Below are 22,507 nucleotides of genomic sequence, written 5' to 3' on the forward strand. Positions count from 1 at the left end.
AGGGCAAAATAATGCTTTTCTCTTTGATGAAATAACAGACTAGGACATTTGAATAATAAATGAAAGCATTTTAGGTATTATACTAAGCTTTCCATAAAATAGTTATGCTTTAAATTTTAATATTAAAATGTTAATTTTCATTGACTTTTAGTCTATACATATACACAAATCTGCCTGAAATTAAGCTACTTGTTATGAATTATGTAAATTAGCTCTTTGGGATGAATACGCAAAAATGTTTAAATGCCTCCCGTGAGAATCTAGTCATTTAAAACAATTTTATAAGGAAAACTTAGAGGTCTATATTTTTAAGTGCCACAGAACTCTCTGAGGATGCAATCATTAAGACTGCTCAATAAAATAATGAATAAAAAGAGGAAAATGTACATTCTACAAAGAATATATTTCTTCACTGATTATCTTCTATCTACATAATTTAGCATATTTGCTCATAATTTTATGTTAAACTTATGTTACGAACCCTAACAAAGTTTTGTAAGGATGAAACAGAGAATATTATGTGACATATACCAGGACTAACAGTAATGCATTTTTATTTGATACAACTTAACTTTTGTGTCTTCTTCCATCTCTTAGAATTAATTTAAAATTATCATAGGTGTATTTAGGCATTACACATAAATCAGAAAATTATGTTTAAATTGACAAGATTCTTCAATATCATGAAAATTCAATGTTTCATTAATATATTTTAGAGTACAATTAAAAATATTTGGGGATTTAAAATGAAGTACAGAATGAATGGAATGCGTTTTCAGTAAGAAATGTCCGGATATAAAAGCACCTACTGCCTGTTGTGTGTGGGTAGCACATAACTTCCAAATTCCTAACCAATTATTATTACTTGGAACACATAAATAAGTGGCAATATAATTTCCTGGAAAATTTGATTCACTAACCCTTCTGGAACCAGTATCCTCACTACTACTCTGAATTTTATAAGGTATATCTTGGGAGAGACCTATTGCCACATACTTCCAGATAATTTGCAACACTCCTCAAACACCTAGTCTGATATTAGCTTTGCTCCTAATTCAGATATGGCATGAAATCAATGTCTGCACCTTAAGATATCTTAGGCCAGCCAAGTCCTCTCTTTCTTTCTATTTGCTAGTTACATTATGTCTTTTACTCATTCATTCAAACGTTTTTTGGCTGTTCCTCTCCCACACACCCTGGACCTCGCACTGAGAGCATTCATTCTCTAGCCCACTGGGTCACCAGTGATCCTTCATTCAAATGCATCCACCAGCCAAACCCAAATGTGGATCTAGGCTATGATGTGAATTCTCTCTGCATACACAGAGATGCAGAACTGTTCGAGAAAAATCATACCACCATGCCAAGGATGGTATTACAAATTTATGTTCTTCAACCTCAGCCCCATATGTTATAGTCGACTGTATTTTCTGACCTTTCCCTGGATCATCCCAAAGCATTAAATCAGCTTTAGCTTCAGGAAGAACCAAGTAAGCCTAATATGATTTAAGGGTCATCTCTGCGCAGCTCCCATCACCTGCCTGCATCCAAGTAATTTGCTCACTTCTTTCCACTGTGAACAATGTCTCTTCCAGCATTAGATATAAAAATATAAGTACAAAAATAGGATAAAGTCACCTCAGTTGGTATACACTTTGGATATCATTAATAATGGTTGATGTCAGATACTTTTCTGTTTTAACGGGAAACAGGCTCAAGAGTGAAAAGGGAAAATGCTGTAGAAAAGGCTGATGAGCAGACCACAGATTATTCGTGCTTCACAACTTTGCCCAGACTCAGCCCTGTTGGTCATTAAATAGATCAAGACAAATGGGGAGCTCTCCACTGCAGCTGTGCGTGGACTTCCCCGCTTCACACAATTTATAAAGTATGTATGTGCATGAATATGAACATGTGAGTATACTGACACGGCTGGACTTGATACACACAAGCTTCATTCCTAGATTTGTTTGAGGTACTACTTTATTTAAATCTTCACATACATTTTATCACCTAGTTTTTCCAGTATAATCTGCTTTGTCATCATGAGTATCAGTCAGACTGCCTATGAAGACTTCAGAAAAACCATCATATTTTAAATATGCATCTTATCATTATATAGAGTAAGACTGATGTAACTTGCTCTAGAAAAATACATACACACACATGTGCACGCACAGGCAAGTCTATATAAACCTATATAGTTCTATTTATTATTCAGATATCTTTAAAGGTATATTAAGTAAAATAAAGGAAAACCATAATTGCACTATTAAAATATTTTTTAATTCCTGTTTCTCTTTAAGGAAGTCAGAAGAATTTTACCATGTTTGGAGTAAGACATGTTTGGAGCCTGTCTTGGAACAAGACATTCAGGTTACTCATATAAATGGTAGAGGAGGGGGATCAGAGCCAAAAGGAGGTAGAAGACATAAATGCTACGGAAGGAATTTGAAAAAAAAAAAAAATAGAATGGCTAAAATAATCAGAAAATGTATGCAGCCTCAGGATAATGGAATATGAATTATAAATAAATTTTAAAAGAATACAGACTAAAAGAATGGTCATTTATGTGTTGAAAGATTTGTGGGAAACCTGAGCCTTGAATGGGAGTATTTTCAAATACAATCAATGCCAGAGGGTAACCGGGCAAAGGCTATAATGACACATTATAAAAAATAAATATGCAGTGTTTTCCTTAAGAGACACAACTATTACCTACCTATCTATCTATCATCAGCCTATCTTATCTACCCAATTAATACTGATAGAAAACAACAAATGTTATCAGCAGTTGCTTCTTTACAAGAGTTATTTATCAGGTTTTTAGTTCTAGTCTCATTCACATCTGAAACTACCGGTTTACCTCACTAGTTCCTTTTTGTCTTCAAATTCTAAGTTCGACTGTCATATTTTCATGGAGGCTTTTCCTAACCCCCTGAGTTAGAGTAAACCCCTAGCCCCATCCTTCTATATATGACCCCGTAGTTTTCCTTTTTACAGTGATCATCTCTCATTACTCACTTAATGCACGTCTTTCACACAAGACTGTAAGCTCAGAAAAAAACAAGAGTCATGTCTGCCTTCGTCGGTGCTCTATCCTGGGTCAGGCTTCGTGGCTGGTACACAGTAGGTGATTAGTAAATCTGTATTAAATTGAATTGCAGAGCTGTGGAGTTTCAGAGAAATTTCTCCAGAGCCCTGCCTCTTGAATTTCATTACAAATTATCTGGCTCTGGTTTATTATCTCTAGTTTAATTCTGTAACCCAGCACTATTTCTCTGCCTAACTCCAAAGAATAGATAACTAGATAAAGTTCTCTATTTAGCTTTTAATTTTGGTTTTGTCCTTAAACACATATTAAATAGTTGGGAAAATGTGAAAAAAATACAGACACATGATAGACCATTGTGTGTATGTTCACAAACAACCAAAATGTGGTGGGCACAACATAGTGTTGGTTTGGAGGACAGAAGTGGAGCCACACTAAAAACCAATGACCAGTCATAACAGAAAAATAAGAGAGAAGAGGACCCGATCCATGGCAGTGGTGGTAGAGAGGAGACAGATTCAGGAGCTATTTAAGAGGTAGAATGAGTAAGGCACAGTAAGTCTGGTGCGTGTGTGTGTGTGTGGTGTATACATGCCCATGTACACACCTGTGCACCAAAGCCTGAGTGCCAGGGAAGAACAAGAAGGAAACTAGGATAATACTGAGATTTAGGGTTAAGTAGGAATGTTAATCACTCCATCCTTAAGGAAAGATAAGATGAGGAACAGTTTTGGACATCAGGTCAAAGGTAACACAATAAATTAAAAAGGCCATTGGATATGTGGTCTGATGCTAAGGAATATACTGTGGGCTGGAACACATCAGAGAATCATTAGCATATAGGCAGTGGTAGTTCAGCACATGGCAATGGATGACGTTTCCCAAGGAGCATGCGTACAGAGGAGAGAAGAGGCCTTGAAGCTAGACCTTGAGAATCAACATATAAGCTAATGGTCAAAGAGTTAGAGCTTGACAGGGACTTTCAGAAGCAGTGGGCAGAGATGCAGGAAGATAACCAAAGGAGAAGAGGGACAGAGAAGTCAAGAAGGAGTGTCAAGTACCAATAAGGGTCAAGTTAAATAAGGTCTGGAAACTGTTTACTAAATTTAGAAACAAGCAAGTTAAATGATATTTACAAGATGTGTTATTTGATTCGTTGGTTGGTTTTTTCCAGGATATTACTCAAATGGAAAGCCAGGTAATGTAGGGTTTAGGAGTAATGATAAACAAGGGAGAGAAAGTGAATATAAATTTATCTTTACAAAAGTTTGTAAACTATGAAAGCAGCAAAAACCACCAAGAGCCAAGGGTTTGTTTTGTTTTGTGTTGTGTGAAGTGCTTTAAGCATGTTTCTTACAGACAAAGAATTTAAATTTACTTAAGTTAGAGAGGAGAAATGATGAAATACATTTTTTAATTACACATTATTATCCAGGAAATTCTGATCTTGAAGATTGGTGATAATGTTAGCCAACTTATTTTTCTAAGGATTTAAAATTAATTTTGTTTTTTAAACTGATAAGTTTCAGAAGGGTATTTCCTTTCTCCAATATCTTTGTGTTTATTCTTCCTAATTCTGTTTGGAATTTAGGTTCTCAGGTTATTTCTGCTGCTCCACAGTCCCAGTAAGCAATGGTGAGTTATGAAATAATTATCTTTGGAAGCAGTGATTCCATTAGATGTATCATCCTGTTATTGTACCTTAAGAAACCAGAGGGAATGATCTCAGAAGCACAGTAGGACAATAGTTTGGGGGAATTTCTTAGGCATCTGCCACATAAAACCTTACACAGTTTCTTGCCTTTCTTAGTTGCCTTTTTTCAGTACATTCTAAGTCTAACGAAAACCCTCTTAAATTTTCCCAAGCAATTGTAATCCATTATTTTAAAGAACTACAATTTATAAGCTATCCAATATATAACATTTATACGGTGGCAGATTGCAATCTAATGGCAAACACTGACCTTTTTGTGTGTAACTATCTCTCTTCAATAATATCTGTAGCTAAAGTTTTATAGCTTCTTTCTATTTCCAAATACCTCCCAATGCCTTCGTTTTGAGTAGTATAGCTCTTCATTGCTATTTTCATTTGTATAGTCTGCTTGTTTTGGTATGTAAGCACTGTCAGTTACAAGAATGCAGGAAAACATAATGAAAGGAAATCAAAAGTATTTTTAGGATTAGAATTGTTTTCACTGGTTCTTATACATTCTGGAGTACTAAACTTAAGCAGAGTCAAAAGAAGTCATTATAGTTTCATTTCTGTTTTATTTGCCTGCTCGAATAAGAACATTCCAATTTTCAGGATTTACCCTTAACTCTTTACTGTCAAATATTTAGCTTTATAGAAAAACAAATGAACATTTGAAATAATTAGGTTTTGACTCATAGACTCCAATCCAACATAATGAACCAGAAATGAAGCTCTCAAAACACTGCAGCCAATATTTGGCTAATGGGGCAGCATTTCCTACTCAATATGATCAGCTAAATAAGATTCTTATAGCCTGGAAAATAATAAATAAATTCCAACAGTACATTTTTCATAAAGTCAGAAAAACACCCGATCAGGATATGACTGAATTCCTCTGGGCAAATTCTGTGTGGGCTCTCACACAGAACCTGGGTTCAAATCCCAGCTTCTCCCACTGAGAAGCTGTCTGACTCCTTAACCTCTCCATAATCTGGTTTCCTAAGCTCTAGTTTGATGCATATAGTACCTGTTGCAGAGTTGCTCCAAGGACTCAGTGAGACAATATAAATAAACGCACTTAGAAGAGTGTGACAGTTTGAACTTAGGAGGTAATCCTGCATTTTGACCATCCTTTGTAGAATAAACCACTGACTCTTGATTTTACCATATATGGCCAGTTAAAACATTTCAACAGTAATTGTTTCTCCCACTAAATTAACGTAAAAATAACAGTGACAGATAATACTTAATTTCTTGATTTACTATGGACATTTAAGTCAAAATAGTAGCATGCTTTTCAAAGAAAACAAGGGACAGTATTTCTAGGCACACAGACTGCATATTCTGTGAACTTATATTCCAGTTCAGATAAAGTAGAACCACCTCATGTCTAGTTACTGATTATGAAAAGAAGTTGAGACTGCGAGTATTCAGCTTGTTTAAACACTTGATAAGAGAAATAAAATGTGTAAAATTACAAAAATTATGTATTTTAAAAATCACACCTAGTAAAGTCATGTTTCTAAGGAAGGAATCCTATTTTCAAACATCACTTGCATCTAAGTATTACCTTATATAGTTGTATTTCCTAGTCATTAAATGTTTACAGCATTGTGCTTGTGGTATCCTGGCACTGATTTAAGAAGACATTTTGGTCATTACTATCTCTTGCTGTTTGCCTACAGTGAGCTCTCACATAATTAGGGCTGAGTACACTGCACTTTTAAAATTAAACCAAGCCTCTGGGAAAGAATCATGGAAATAGATGGTTAAAGGACACCCAGGCAATTAACAAGCATGATAAAGTTAAAAACTGAAGATAGGAAAGTAGGTTAAGAGCTTTTCTCTCTCTTTCCAACATGATTTGTTAACACAGAAGGAATATACATTAGATTTATTCTACATCGGAAAGAGATACAGAGGCAGTCCACATTTCAATCAGTAAATAAATCCCTTTGCCATTTTCCAGTGGATTGTTCTTTCTTTTAAATACACAATTTTGAGGTAATTCTCAACTTGCCTTTTAAAACAAGCCTGAAAATACTTCATGCTTTCTGGTAATCACAATAGTGTAACAAGGACTATAAAGATTTAAATGTTAAAAATCCAAGAGAATTTTACCCCAGCAGAGGTACTGCTTTTTTAGGAAAAAAAAAAATTACTTACAAAAGTATTGATTATTTGTAATGGTTTGTGAAAAAAAATCTGAGAAATAGTTTAAAATTCTAAAATTTAGCTGATGATTAAATATTATAGAATTAATGCATCATTTTCTCTAGTGGTACAATTTTATACAAGTTTCTTATCAGTATTCTTTCCTTCCATTAGAGTTACATTCTTTTGTGCCTATCTCCTTTACTAGACAAAAAAACCTCTAAAAGGCTGTGACTTGGTTTTATTCTTTTTTGTATCTAAAGCATCTAATAGTCCCTGAAAACATACTCAGCACTCAATGTGTACTGAATGAGTGAGTTTATGAGTATCTCATGTGTTTTAGAAAAACCACTATTACTTACTTATTTGTACTTACATACCATTAACAGGATAACAAAAAAAGTGAAAAGGGAATTTAATATTCATTACTTATTGGATACGTGTGAGACTTTTCACTATCTTATTATCTCTTAAGGGGATAGACATGATTTTCTCAAATTTTACAGATTAGCTTCAAAGAGGTTGAACATCTCCTCAAATCAAGTTAAAAGAATTAAGGTTCTGATTTTTCTGAGATTATACAAGTCATTTCCCCACCATAAAGTGGCATCTCATTGCTTTGCCTTAGCATTATTAGAGTTTTGTTGCAAATACAAATCAGATCTGTGAGTAAAACACAGAGATAAATAGTAATATTGTATTTCTTTTCATTATAGCTTGATCTTTCTTTTTGGAAATTAAGACCTATCCCCTTTTTTTCTTTGCTTTTTATTGTAAAATAAAACAGATACAGAAAACTAGAGATAACAGTGATTTATTATAAGCCAGAAAACCTTGAAATCACCACCCAGGATGAGAACTAGAACTTTGCCACCCACCTAAGAAGCTCATTCATGTACACAGTCCCCATCACAGCCCCCATCCCCCCTCCAAAATAACAGCTCTGTTGACTTTCATAGTAGTTGCTTCCTTAAATTTCACTATAATTTCATCACAATTGTGCATCCCTAGATTGTATAGTTTGTTCTGTCCAAAACCTCCATTTTCAGAACATCTCTTAATTGACAAATTCCCCTCCATCCCATTTTTCTCTTACTGTTTATCTGTGGAAGACCCTGGGTGGCAGGCCAGTCAGTTCTCCAACACTTGATTTTGCTGATTACACACTCAAAGTCCAAGTTCAGCATGTTCTTCCACCCTCTGTATTTGAGTGCCTACTGCTGACCAATATCTAGATCATTCATTGAATGAGGATAGCAAAATCATGATTTTCTAATTATATTATTATCTTTTCATGTATTACTTTTAATAATTTTATAAGGATACTCTTTTCCTCCACTACAAAGCTTAAACATTGGTTCAGATAAAATAGGAAAGGCAGGGTAAATGCCTGATTCTTTCCTTTTGTTTTCCCAGGTTTCAAGGTAATGAGTTGGGTCCCTATGAGTTTCACTGGATAATCATTTTTTATATTATTATGAACTTAAGTTTAAACACTTGGTAAGTTTGAATTCATTGAAATTCTTATGCTTCCTGAATCCCATCTTGGCTCCTTCAAGCTGACCCCTATATATTTTTTTATACTACCTTGGTAGTCTTTGACAGTTTCCCTACTGTCTGGTATGTTAAGTTGTTCCAGGCCCCTAACATATATTTCCTGCCCCCAAAATGACTGCAGACCTCCTGCTACTGGATTGTGCAAATCCCATGTCAGTTTTGGCTCCTCTTCCAACAAATACCAGTTGGTTACATGGGAGGCCCGCCTGTCTCAGGTCTATCAGATGACCTTGCTTCCCATTACTTCTTTCCTTTGACCTACGTGGAGGTTCACAAAACACAGGTCTTGCGGTTGTCACAGGTCGATTCCTAATTGGGACTTACCCTTCAGGTTCAAGGAGATAGTCTTGCTGTAGCAGTTGTCCAGGGTATTTTTGGTTTTACTACCCATTTGCTCTGCTCTTATGTCCAAAAACCAAACTACTGCTTTCTTCTTAGACTCAAGTTCCCTTTCCTTTTGAAAATTATGCCAACCTCAATTTTCTTGTATTGAGGGCTATGATATCCTTTCCATTAACTACGTAAGAACCAATTTAGTAGTGCTTACTCAGAAAAATGTTGGTTAAAATTTTTGATCTTTATAGTGAACACAATAAAAGAACCTGCTTACCACAGAGTTAAAACTCAAAATTAATCCTCTTTCAAAACACTGACTCAATATTTTATTAATTATACCTATAGAAACAGTGTTAATTTTCCATTCCTATACAATAGGGCTTAAAACAAAATGTTCACTATTATACCAAGCAGTGCAATCTGGCAAAAAAAAAAAAAAAAAAAAAAAAAAAAAGGATGATACATACAAGAATTCAAGAAAGTAAACTGTTATTCTTTCTTAATGTCATTGCCCAAAGAAATATATTTTCAACTCTATTTTGATGAAGATAGCATTGATTCCAGTGATTCCAAAGCCAATAAAATTAGTTTTTATAGGTTGTGAAACAAGCCATCCCAAGAGATGTTTTAGATGTTTTAGAAACTACATAAAAGCAAGCATTATTGTAAATAGAATTAATACAAGTACGCCTGTATATTATTTTAAATAGCATAAAATCTTATTTCTAAAAACATGTTTCTGTATATCAGATTAAGCTATCCACAGTAAATTAAAATATTCAGGTTTTTTGTAGAAAATGCAGGGGAAATTGTGTACAAAACCCAAGACTAAGCCTCATGTTCTTAAGTTTCTTCACTCATTCATATTTATTATGTGCATACTTTGCGTCATGCACGCATCTAGTCTGGAGGTAAAATGGTTAAAACAATAAAAAAAAATTCTCACCCTAAGTGAGGCTTAAATTATAGATGAGGAGAGGTAATCAAATGAGGTAAACAAAACATTTAATATAAGAAATGGTGAGAAATTCTATGAAGAAAAGTCAGGGCAGAGATACAGGGCATACCTGTTAACTGGGGTTTAGGATAGGGTGGAAATTTTACTCACATTTTATTTGTTTATGATTTTCTGTTACTATGAAGAATATTACAGGAATCATCCCTGTGTCCATGTATTTACAAATGCATCATATTTTTCCTGTAAAATAATGTACTAGCCTATACATTTTCAAAAACTTTTTTACATTGGGTCAAACTGACCTTTAGAAAGGTGGCAACAATTTACATAGTCTTTAGGGTCACCTGATGGAAAGCTCTCCCCCATAGCAATATTATTAAATAATTCACTAATATTCTTCTAGGAACTCTGATTCAAGTTATTTTTACCTTTTATAAATTTAAATCTATTTGGATTCAATTTTGTTGCAATCTGATAACAATGGACTTTACTCAATTATTTTAATTGATTAATACTCTTTATTGTATAACTCATTATATATAGTTTATATTCTTGGTTTTTGTTGTCTGTGGCATTTTTATTATATATCCACAACCATAGTTTCAAAATTGAACTAACTCGATTAATGGAATTCTCTCCCTCCCAAGCAAATCTTTCTAGCTACAGCTCTAATTCTTAAAGACCGAAGCAAAACGCTTTCTCTCTGGGTCTTCCATACATTGTTTTTAGTGTCATATTCCTGTGTAAAAATATTGGATAGTTCAAGAAGTCTTAAGGTGGAGTCCAAAAATAAATGTGCTTCAAGGGAACCACAAACCTCTTGAAATCACAGACAGAAATTTTGTGAATAGAAGCACTTTCCCAGGCAGAAAATCGACAGCTTTCATTTGATTCTTAGGGTGTTCTCTAGGCCTAGAAGCCTAAGCGTCACTGACAGAAATGGACAGTCACGAATGATTAGTAGAATCAGTAATCACAACAAGTAGAATTCTGGGGTTATCTATATTACTCAATACACATACAACCATAACTAAGTGATTTTAGCACATATTTCTGCTATTTTATGTATTTTTAAAAGTACATCTGAATCCCAGACAATTATATTATTTTAAATCTTTATTTAAATCTTTAAGTCTATTTCTAATCTTCATCCTAATTCACTTACATGATTATTCAACACCAACACCAAAGTTATTGCTCAGAACAAAGAACCTTTTTAAGAATAAGTATTTCAACAATGAATGACTCTTCTACAGAAAAAATAAAGAATACTCATTCTCCTTAGAACTATTACTCATAAAATCTTCAATATTCATTTTCTCAGCCTCTGCTCATATCTCTCAAATAACCAGGATTGTATGATTTTTAGTAAGGTATATTTTCTTTTTAAAAAATAACAAGGCTAACACATTCCAAGGGCAATATATGACATCTGCTCTAAAATGACATAAAAAAAGATCTGTTCTTAAACTGTATTTCTAAACAACCATTTTTAATAGACTATTAAATTTTACAGTAAATAATAGATGTTGGGGATGGAGAGGTACAAACTTCCAGGTATAAAATTAAAATGTCACAGGGAATGTAGCATACAGCATAGGGAATATAATCATTAATATCATAACAACTTTGTATAGTGATAGATGCTAACTGGACTGATCACAGTGATCATTTCGTAATGTATAAAAATATCGACTCCCTATGCGGTACACCTGAAACTAATACAACATTGTAAGTCAATTATGCTCCAATGGGTGGAAAAAAAAAACTGACCACAAAAAGGAAAATGAAAGAATCTGGCAAGTTATGAATCATCTTATTTGGCTCAAATATAACATTATCTGATTTGAAATGAGATCCCAAATGGTTTTTGCCATTTTCTGAAGAAAATAAAGATTAATGGGCAAGAGTATATGCAACTCAATGCCATTAGAATTTTCCTAAAAGCTATTTCTAAATGGTCAACACAGTGGCATTCTATACCAACTTAGAAGATAATACTGTTGTATCTGGAAAATCTTGCCGATAGAAGATGTATTAGAAGTTTCCCAGTGCTTATTGCCTCAAGAGTGAACTTATTTCCTAGAGCACCCACAAAATCTGCTGAGGCACAGCAGGGCTTCTGCTGCCGAGACTTCCCTGAGGATAAAAAGAAACCAGAACAGCACATCACTTACAGGGCCCAGCCTTCACAGACACAGCTGCTTAAGGAATTCTGAAGATTGTCACGTGTGTACTTAAAGGATATTCTTCTTTCTCAAACAGTTCACACTCTTACTTCTGTTTCAATTTTACTTTCATAATAACAGCTAACACTTACATAGCATTAAGAAGCAGACCATAATTTCTAAGCACTACATATCTAGACACTATATACTCATAATACAGATATAAAATATGTATCTTCCCCACAACCCAGTAAGATTTATATCTAAATTATTTTCTCTATTTTATAATTGAGGAAACTGAGGCCCAGATACTGGGATTTTAACCCAAACAGCCTTGCTCCAGAGTCTGTGTTCCTAACAAAACTGTAAGTCACCTCAAAACATAGTCTGTTTTAAAAAAGTAAAATAGTATTGAAGGATTGAAAGAACACGTAAGCTTTGCTCCATTCCTTTCACTCTACACACCCACTTCCTTAATTCAAACACCCTAATTGTTTCTTTTGACGTTTAACTCATATTTCAAAAGGAAATTGATACATCAACTTTAAACCCTACTAAGTTCCAATTATGGCAGATGAGGATTTAGCTTTTGAGAATACCCAACCTTCCTCTACCTTTCCCCTGTCCTCCCAGAATAACTGGACAATAATCTTTGCTTCAATCAGTCAACCTTGTTTAAATTATTAGGACCAGGTGTTATTCCCTGCTGAGCCAATTGTTTTTTTTTTTCTTTTTTTATACACCTGCAAATCATTTTGCAGTTGATAAAGGTCTTTTGTTTATTCGTGTAGTCAATGTAATGGATATTTATATGAAAGTTGTAGATATCTGGTTCCAGATGATCTGTGCAACACCTATTAAAGTACTTTTCAAATGCTGATGTTGAAGGCCTTTCTCTAGAGCCCTCTGTCTAGACTGATTTCCTTCAAGACTAGCTACTCAAGAGTACTCTTTCAAAGTTCTTCTGTGTTGGATCCCATATCTCATCTTCTGCTTCACGTTATTTAGTGTAATTCCTTGTTTTGCTGGAGCACATCATCCAGTAGCTTTGTAAGAAAGGATATGTGGGTGGTTAGTATCAGAGTTCTTGAACTCTGCATGCCTTTATTTAATCTTCATATTATGGCAGGTTATACAGTTCTTTCAGAAGTCGCTTTCCCTCAGAACTTTGTAGACTTTGTCACACTATCATTTAGCTTACAGTATTTCCCACTTCTTGGTATGTAACTTTCTCTTTGAAAAGGTTTTTTTTTTGTTTTTGTTTTTTTTTTTTCCTGATTCAGTAGTGTTCTGAAGCTTCTGTGTGATAACCTCTGGTGGGGTTTTTCCTTTTATGGTGCTGAACACTCTGCTGAGTTTCTCAGAAAAGACAGTTCACTCCCTGCTATCTGGAAAAGTTTGTTTCAAATTTCTCTGTTAATTCTGTATACCCATTTTTCATACTATATTCTTATCCTGGAATTCTTTTTATAGACTTTGACCTTATAAATTATCCTTTATTTTGCTTATGTTTTCTATTCTCTTTTTCTTCTTTTTGCTCTAATTCTAAGGGTTCCCTATACTTTCTGTATCAACTTACTACATCCTGGGTAAACTTTCATAGCATATTGTCTTTATTGTGCAGATAAAATATTTTCCAAAAGATATCATTTTTAGCGTATCTTTAAATAATGTTGAATTTCCCATTATCCCAAATGCTTCTCTGCTCTCTCGACTTTCTTTTGCTGTTTGGTTAGTTTTTCTCTTTTCTGATGAAGACTTTTCTCAAAAGTCTTGTAATCTTTTGCTTTCAGATTATATCATACAATGTAATACCAAAATATACATACGGTCCCTATGTACATAGGTGAGGCTTTTAGCAAGGTCATTAGGTAACAAATAAAAAGAATTTTTACTGGAAGACCTTGAAATGTCTCCCACTGGAAATATTCTTCCCCAGTTTGCTGCCGGGGAAGAACCGACCAGATATGAGTGTTCTAATGTTAGGATTAAGAGTTCTGTTTTCACTAAGGAGACCCTTATTTAAGCCTCCTGGTTTCAGCCTGGTTTTCCTGGAAACTATTTCTTAACTGGTCCTTTCATGTCCTGAACCCTACTATGGCTCAACGATGAAGAACTGTGCAAGAAGAGTAACTTCTCCATTAGCTTTCTATTTTCCAAAATGCTCTGAGATCCCTTGTTTTCTTTCTCCTCTTTCTTCTAGTCATCTGTGCATCTTTGTGTTTTTTCATATTACTTTGGGATGGCTTCACAAGGGAGCAAAAACAAACAATTAGGTGTAACAATGTTTCCCTGCAGGTTTGGAGAATGATTTATACTGTCAGCCTTGTTTCTTTTTAGGTGAAAGACTGGAGTGATTCAAAGAGCTGAACTCCTGGCCCAGTTCTTACTGTCTATCTATGTCACCAGGTTCATGCTGCTTCATCTCCCTGAAGTTTCATTTAGTCATTTGTATACTGGGCAGGAAAATGTAACAGTTGGGGCATGTACTTGCAGGTGGCAGCAGGGAGGAGATGCCAGGCATTGCTGAAGGCAAAGAAAGCTTTCTTCATCTGAGTTTACTAATGCTAAGAATAAATGTGGTATACTCTGGTTGGACACTAATTCGTTGTCTGTTCATTCTGTAATACTTTTGAAAAGTCTGTTATGTTGACCCAGCAATTTCACTTCTAAGAGAAATGAAAATACATCTCTGCACACACACAAAAAATGGTATAGCAATGTTCATTCCAGCAGCATTCATTAAGGGCAAAAGCTAGACACAATCCAGACATCCATCAGTTGAAGGATGGATAAATAAAATTTGGTATATCCATACAATGGAATGGCATTCAGCAAAACAGAAATAGAGTACTGAAACATGCTACCGTACAGAGGAAACTTGAAAACATTAATGGTAAATGAAAGAGGCCAGTAACAAAAGAACACATATTGTATGATTCCATTGATATGAAATGTCTAGAATAAAAAAAAGATTTAGAGAGGCAAAAAATAGATTAGTGGTTGGACAGAGCCGTGGAGGGAGGAGGAAGGAGAAGATAGAAACGAGTGCTAATGGGTCTGAGGTTCCTTCTCGATAAAATTTTCTAAAATTGATTGTGGTAATGGTTGCACAACTCTGTGAATGTACTAGAAAATATTCAATCATACCCTTCGAATGAGTGAATTGTATAGTAGGTGAATAATACCTCAAAAAAACCTGTTAAAAAATAAAGCCTCTGAGAAAGCTTACTAGGAAAAAAATCTATTATGTGCATTTTTTAAGGCATTAGGAATATAAAACTGAATACTATTAATGAAGTCATGGAGCCTAAATTCTAGTGGAGGGACATACATAAAATATAATTATAAATTTTGATGAAACAGGAGGCCCAGACAGAAAATAAAATGGAGGTGGAGGTGGTGAAGGTGATCACCATGATTAAACTGAAATCCAACTGACCAGGAGAAATAAGATATGATGCAGAATGATGAAAAGTGAAAAGAGAGTTGCAAACAGTGGAATTAAATGTCACATCAAAATCTCTGTGCTAGGAGAGAACTTAGCAGATCCTAGGAGCCGAAAATTCACCCAGGTAGCTGAAAACTGAGGGAGTGAGTGGTGTGTGATAATGGTGCACAGACAGGCTGAAGCTATGCAAGCTCTTGGAGCTCACGTAGGGTCTATCAAATGTATTCTAAGAGTTGTGGGAAGCCCTTAAAGGGTTTTAATCAGTGTGATAACATTACTAGACATTAGACAACATAATGTAAGATCAGACTTGCTGCTCTATGTCCTCTGTGATGAAAAGAATGAAGGACAGTTTTGACTTTCTATTCTAAAACTCCCTGTGTATATCTGAACAGGAACATCAACCTTAGTGAACCAACATCACTTATAATTTTAAGAAGTGTCTCAGCTGGTGGCAGTATTAATTGGTAAAATCAATATGTACAGAATCTCCAAAATGTTCATAGCCAGTATTTCTATTCCCTGCTCTCTGCTCAGAATATAATGAAGAGTAACGTTTGCAGCAGCACTGTTTATAATACTGAAATACCGGAAGCAATCCTGAACGTTCAAAATTTGTAAACAGTTGCTAACTCTATGTGTGTGTACTTGGCCTTACTTCTTTAGAGTTATAATTAACATCTTGAAAATAAAAACCAGGTCTATGTAAATAAGATGGTCAAATTGTAAATCTAAAGCATGCATAATTATACTACTTTGCTTTAACTGAGTAGTTATTTCTTAGGTGAAACGGTTGAAGAATATTATGAGAAAATTAACAAATAAAATTGAAAAGGGTCATGAAATGAATTTTTATCACTCAAACTTCGGTGAAATGTGTCAGATAAATGAGCAATTATCATATGTCCCTTGTATACAGATGTCCCTTGAATAGTTTCTCTCTCTCTCTCTGTCTCTCTCTCACACAGACACACAAACATACACAGAATAGAGCCAGGAAGGTTTATTTTGCAAAAACAGAAAATTCCAGGATGAACCAGGGAGCATCACCATTTTCCTTGATTATTTTTTTCTGGAAAAAAAATGTTAAGTTGTCCATCAAGATGCCTTCACAAAGAAAATTATTTTTAGGAGGGAAGTACTTAGAGTAAGTGAAAACAGTCTTTTTAACTAGTGCATGCAGATTTTTTTCTTCATTACCACTACCTCTGCTCCTAAAATATATGGTGTCAGCTTAATTCATAGTTTGCTACTTCTGTACCCAAAATGACAAAATGAAAATTTATCACAGACCCCGAACATGTTCAGCACTCCTCATGCAGTGCTAACAGTCTGCCATAACTTGTACTATACTTTCAAAAAACTCTATTTCAAAGTCCTCATCCTAAGCCCAATTTTTGTCTCCAAGTAGTTAAGTCAATTATCTGAAGAATAATACTCAGAATGGCAAAGTGCTCGTACCAAAGGCACAGATATATTTTGCTTGCTTCATACTCACTTTGGGACACAGGTTCACTGAGCGCAATAACGCAGAATAACAGACACTAATGAAATTGTTTTCTGGTGATATTTTGGTGCTATTTTGGTTTGTGGTTTTGTATCAAGCAGATATAGTTTAATTAACTTCCGTTAAATGAGCCTACAATAACAAAGATAAATAATACATGGTTCCTATGTATTTAAAATTCTTTCACTATTATTCAACATACAAATTTGTAAATACAAGTCCACATAATTAAATATGAATTGGTAAAAGTGTTTTTGCCCAAAGGCTCTTAATTTACACCAAGTCCCCAAAAGTAGGTTTAAAGGTAAGGTTGCTCAGGAAAAAAAATGGAAAACATCCTATAATATTTTGATAGTATAATCACTATATTTACTAAGTGCAATTAACTAATGAAATATTTAATAAAATTTGAAGTTTTATAACTTACACATATACTAAGAAAAAATAATTGAATAAATTCGTACTTCCAAATCTTTCCAATTATTCCACTTTAACTGGGCCTAACAATTGCTAAACCAATAAGAACTTAATTGAATTTAAAAGATATAAAAAGTTTCGCCTAACAGAGAAAAAAATAAATTCTTACGGTTAATTTTGGCTGTCTTTGATACGGAAAGCAAAGAAAAGGAGCATTGCTGGGAGAATACAGAGTGCATTCAGCACAAAGATAACACAACAGTAGGCTAATTAGTCCTTAAACCCCAGAAGGCTGAATTGTTTTCTCATGAGAAGCTCCTAGAAACAAGCGGTCTCTCTCTGACTGACTGTAATATGAAGGAAGCCTCCCCTCACTAATGAACACATCAGTGACCTCTGACATCAGCACAGTCGTGGCTGCAACATGAGGCAGAGGCAGCAGGCCAGGACCAGCAGCATCTTCGGGACGTGACTTCGGTCTCTAGGGTCCTTGTATCCTTACGACACAATAAGCTTTTCACAGTTACTCACACTAATTGATGAAAAGCAGTGGAAGAAATAATGAGTCAAGATATAAAATCTTCTCCCTTACCAGAGGCAAGATGTTGGCTGGCAATATATATGGAATTGGAACATTATTTTTAAAAAAGCACTTATGTAAGCATGATCCAACAAAATAACGTCAGAATCCCTGAAACGGCAAATAGTTTGTTAATAAATTTTTCTAAGATAAATTACTCACATGATAATAACCATCCACAGAAGTGTTCCAAGTAGTCTCTCAGTTCATTTGCATGATTATATCATAGTGAAGGACTGGCTATGAAAGCACAGTGTTTGGCCAGGGTCATTTTTTTTTAATTGTTAAATGAATGAAAAGTACAGTTTTAACTAATAAACATATAATCACTGTTAGTAACCTCAAAATCATATTTAACCTTCAATTAAATATTTGTGTGGGTATGTTGTTCACAGGGAACTCAGTAAGCCCAAGACCATGTCCTCCCCACAGAAAAATCAGTGTAAGTTTACTTTTTAAGTAACTATATTTTCCCTAGTTTGGGTGACTATATACCATGGTATAAACAAAAGCATATGATATTTTTACTCAATTCTGCAGCATCCACCCAGTTATTTCCAACAGCACTGATAGTATTTGACTCCTCTTCAGTCCCTGAAGGTTTCTAACATCATCCTCCCCTGAGGAGGAAGGGAAATACAGTGCCTCTGCCCTACTTACACCGGATGTAGGAGAAAACTACCTGCCAGCCACAGCAACAGCACTCCTGGGCCCAGGCCGGCGAGAGAGGCACCGAGCTAGCTCTCTGGGAGTCTCAGGGCCAGAACAGCCTGCCTCAGAAATCAATCACCCTGAGAAGGGACACTAGATCATTAGCCGCAGTGTTACAGTCCTGACGTGCCCTGGAGCGGCAGGGCCAGCTACACTCAGCAGTGTGGGGCTGACCAAAGAGCTGACAGACCAAACTTCCCTGGTCATGCAAAGGCTTAGCGTAGTGAAGGGAAAAAAAACAGTAACAACAACAATAACAAAAAACCTGGGTATCTTTAATTTCTGGTATATTCCCCATCCTCCATGGAAATATATTCTTAAGTGTCACTTTCCAAGTCACTAAATCGTTACTGAACATAAGTTTGGCATTGTAAGCACTTCCCTTAAAGTGTCTTCATCAGGAAAGGGTCCGAGGTAAACAGATCATGACCATAACATTTCTATTATCTGGGTGATTACTCTCATACTGCTTTTCCTTCAGGGAAAAATAGACTGCCAGAATTGTTGTCTTTCTTATTTTTGCTTTTTTGCATTACATTATCCTGACATGTCATAGATTTTGGGAAATCTTATATTGGTATTGAGATCATACAAAAACATTAATGATATAATAAGATTTAAATATCAACATATGCAAGCAAGTATTTATATTATTTCTTTAGTTTACTGTTTTAGAAAACTGGTGTAAACAGTAATTGTGCATTTCAAAATTTATTTTTTTCAAATTCCTTCCAGTTAAAAATCTAAATCATAGCAGTTGTTTAATTTATATCTGTCATTTTCTTTTTCCAATTATGCAAGGGAATATCAAATATTCCAAACTACTACTCCATACTGGAGTTTGTTTAGAGTTTTAGCTCACTTTTTAATCATCTCTCATTTCTTTGAAATGCATGATAAAATTGAACTATCAATTGATTTCAATTTCTTCTTGTTTAGTAGTAATTTTTCATTTTAAAAGAGACATTTTGTCTCATATGAATTACTTGGGAAAAATGTGGAGAAACTTTCATTTCATGAATTACATTCATTCAAAAGATTTTGGCACACTATTCCAATTCCTGAAAGGTGGCCCTATGTTTTTATCTAGTAAGTGACAAAAGATTAATTATTTGATCTATGTCACCATTTTGAAAAAGCATAGTCTTTTTTCACATTGTTCAAGAAACAAAAGTATCATATGTAAGTAACCATTTGAGTGTGAAATTAAATAAACAAAGTTTAGTATTTTATTTGCATGTAAATATTGAACCACATATATTTCTGGAAATACCATGCTTACTTTTGTTATTAAAACTGAAGTCTGTTTCCATGTAAAGTTTTTTTTCATGAAAAAAACTGTAATATGGATTGCAATATACTTCCATTGAAGATTGGGGTAGCGATAGTATTCAACATTTGGCTTCAACCTTTAAAATTCTAAAGAACATGACAATATTAGAATAAGGTCATTCATAAGTTTACTTCTGTAAGTATCTTTCGAATGGAGGAAATATGTTTGATTATTTAGTAGATACTTTTAATATGAACGTTCTTTCAGTCAAACTCTTTATTTTCCATGGACTATAAATGTTGTTAGTTTTTGTAAGTCCTCCATTGGACTTTGCCATGTGTTTTTGCAAATAATAGCCTTAAAATTACACACTTCCTAAAACCCATTCACTCGATGCATAAATAATGGAAGTACTTATATGCGTGTGTATATATATCTCAGAGAAGGTGATGACAGTTGCTCCAAGGTTTCCTGTGGAAGGGGTGTGGGTTTTTCTACAGCTAATGTCATTCAGTACTGTGGACAGCTCCCATTAAGGCGTGGAGTTTAAGGCAATTTTCCTTAGTTTCTAAACATAATTCAAAACAATGCTTTTTTATTGCTATGTATGTTTACTGTTTAATAGCCGCCTATTAAAACTGCTTAGTTTGCACAATACTCTTTTTGTTGATTCTTTTTCTTTTTTGAACCAGTTAAGCTAAATAAACGGATAAATCCACTCTGAGAGGTAGGTGTGGGTGTGTGTGTGGGTGTGTGTGGGTGTGTGTGTGTGCGCGCGCGTGTGTGTGTGTATGCCTGTGTGTGTGTGTTTAATTAAAAGCCCAACCTTATTCAGGCGCTAATATAACGTGAGTGCAGGGTGTCCGAACGCTAATAAGAGGATCTACTTCACGACCTTCACTTGATAATCTCTGAAATGCTTATTTATAACCGAATGAATATTTGCGCGACAAATAAGATCAGGAAACGTCTTAATTTTAATTCGCCGAAGCAGAGTTTCCCTGACAGCTCTCCTGCCCTTGTTTCTGAGCTGGAAAACTGAAAAGAGATTTTTGAAATAGACTACAGCCAAGGTCAAGAAACGGTGTCCCTCTGTTTCAGGAAGGGGGCTCTGGAAACGCCCCCTGTCTCCGTTTCAGGAACTTGAGGCTTCCTGTCACGCTCCTGCCCCACCTGGCAGCGCCAGCTCCACTTAAATCTCAAGTCTGGGACTATCCAAGCGCAAATTACCCTTCCTCAGCCTGCCAGCCACTATTCTGAAGAAATGCACTGAGGATACCCAGTGCCTATAAACAGATGAAAAACAGATTAACACTCCCCAGGGACGACAGAGGCTGGAACGGCTAGGACCTGTGAGTCACTGTCTCCGGTCGTCCCATCCTCTCCTCACCCCAGGAGCGCTCTTTTTCCTCTTTGGAAGGGACCCACTTCTTGGGGGAGCAGTGCGAGGAAGGGTGGCACCCCCAAGACGACTTTCTGGCCACTTCCGTAACACTCTCATCACCGAAGTAAAAGTTTCCCCGCACAACTTAGCATCTTTCCATTCGGTGGTCACATGGCCTTCTTTCCCGATCTGGCCCCAAAGTTCCCAAGGCAAAGGAAGAGAACCTCCCTGGGGTTCCCGGGCAACAGGAACTAATTAGCCAGCCCATCCTGGGTGGAAACTAGTTGGAGAAGAGTCGAGACCGCCGCCGGAGTAGAAGCCTCCGGCAGCGCCACCGGCCGCCCGCCCCGCACCCCCTCCCCGCGAGACCCGGGGCGCCCCCTCCCCGGAGCGGGGAAGCGCGTTTGAGGGCGCGCCCGGAAGGGAGGGTGGGGCGGCGACAGGGAGTCCTCACCTGAAATCACTGTAAGGGTGGATAATCCAGAAGCCTGCAGTTTTAACCCTTTCCTGCTCCTTCTCTACCGCCTTCTGGCTCCCAAACATGCGGAGGGAGAATTTGTTGACCCCGGGCTGCAGCATGGAGGTGAACTGCCGCTGCATGAAGCCGTACTGCCGCCGGGGCCCCTCGGCGTCCTCGAAGCCCCCGGCCGGGTCCTCGCCGCCGCCGCCGCCGCCGCCGCCGCCTCCGTCCACCTTGAAGCACACGGAGTTGCCGTGCTCCTTCGCTCCGGCCCCGCCGCTCCCCGGCGGGGTGCCCAGGCGCTTCTCGGCCGCGGCCGGCCCCCCGCCCGTCGCGGGCGCCTTGGAGGGGAAGACGCTGTTACCATCGTCCCGGCTGTTGGACGAGTTCAGCTTGCCGCCTCCTTCCATGCCCGGAGGACGCGGCCGGCAACGGCGCGGGCTCCAGACTCGCCGGCCGCCCGGCGCCGGGGACACGAAGCGGAGGGGGCAGGGGCCCGAGCTGGCGGCCGCCGAGCCTGGCTGCCCGTCGCGGCGGCGGCGGCGGCGGCGGCGGCTCCTGCTTCCCGCCCGCGCCGCTGCTCGCTGCGCGCCTCGCTCCCGCCGCCGCCGCTGCCCTCAGTGGCTGCGCTCCGGGCTCCGGCGCGGCTGGTGCTGAGGCTGAGGCTGCCCGAGCGAGGCGAGGCTCCGCTCAGCCCTCGCGCGCCAGCGCCTCCCCTCGGCTGCCCTCTGCTGGCCGGAAAGGGACTCTCCCCGCCCGCACACGGCACGCTCTCCCTCCACTCTTGCTCCACTTCTGCCCAGCGT

General features: G+C 37.0%; 1 protein-coding gene across 1 annotated transcript in view; it reads right to left on the reverse strand.

Annotated features, from left to right (window-relative positions):
* The window catches only part of HCN1 (hyperpolarization activated cyclic nucleotide gated potassium channel 1), a 323,656-nt gene extending 301,537 nt beyond the window's left edge, over positions 1–22,119 (reverse strand). The window contains exon 1 of the mRNA XM_010974280.3: positions 21,696–22,119. Coding sequence (XP_010972582.3) covers positions 21,696–22,111 — 416 coding nt within the window. The 5' untranslated portion in view covers positions 22,112–22,119. The remainder of the gene's footprint in view (positions 1–21,695) is intronic.
* Between the last annotated feature and the right edge of the window lie 388 nt (positions 22,120–22,507).

This window comes from Camelus dromedarius, chromosome 3, assembly GCF_036321535.1.
Source record: "Camelus dromedarius isolate mCamDro1 chromosome 3, mCamDro1.pat, whole genome shotgun sequence".
NCBI lineage: Eukaryota > Metazoa > Chordata > Mammalia > Artiodactyla > Camelidae > Camelus > Camelus dromedarius.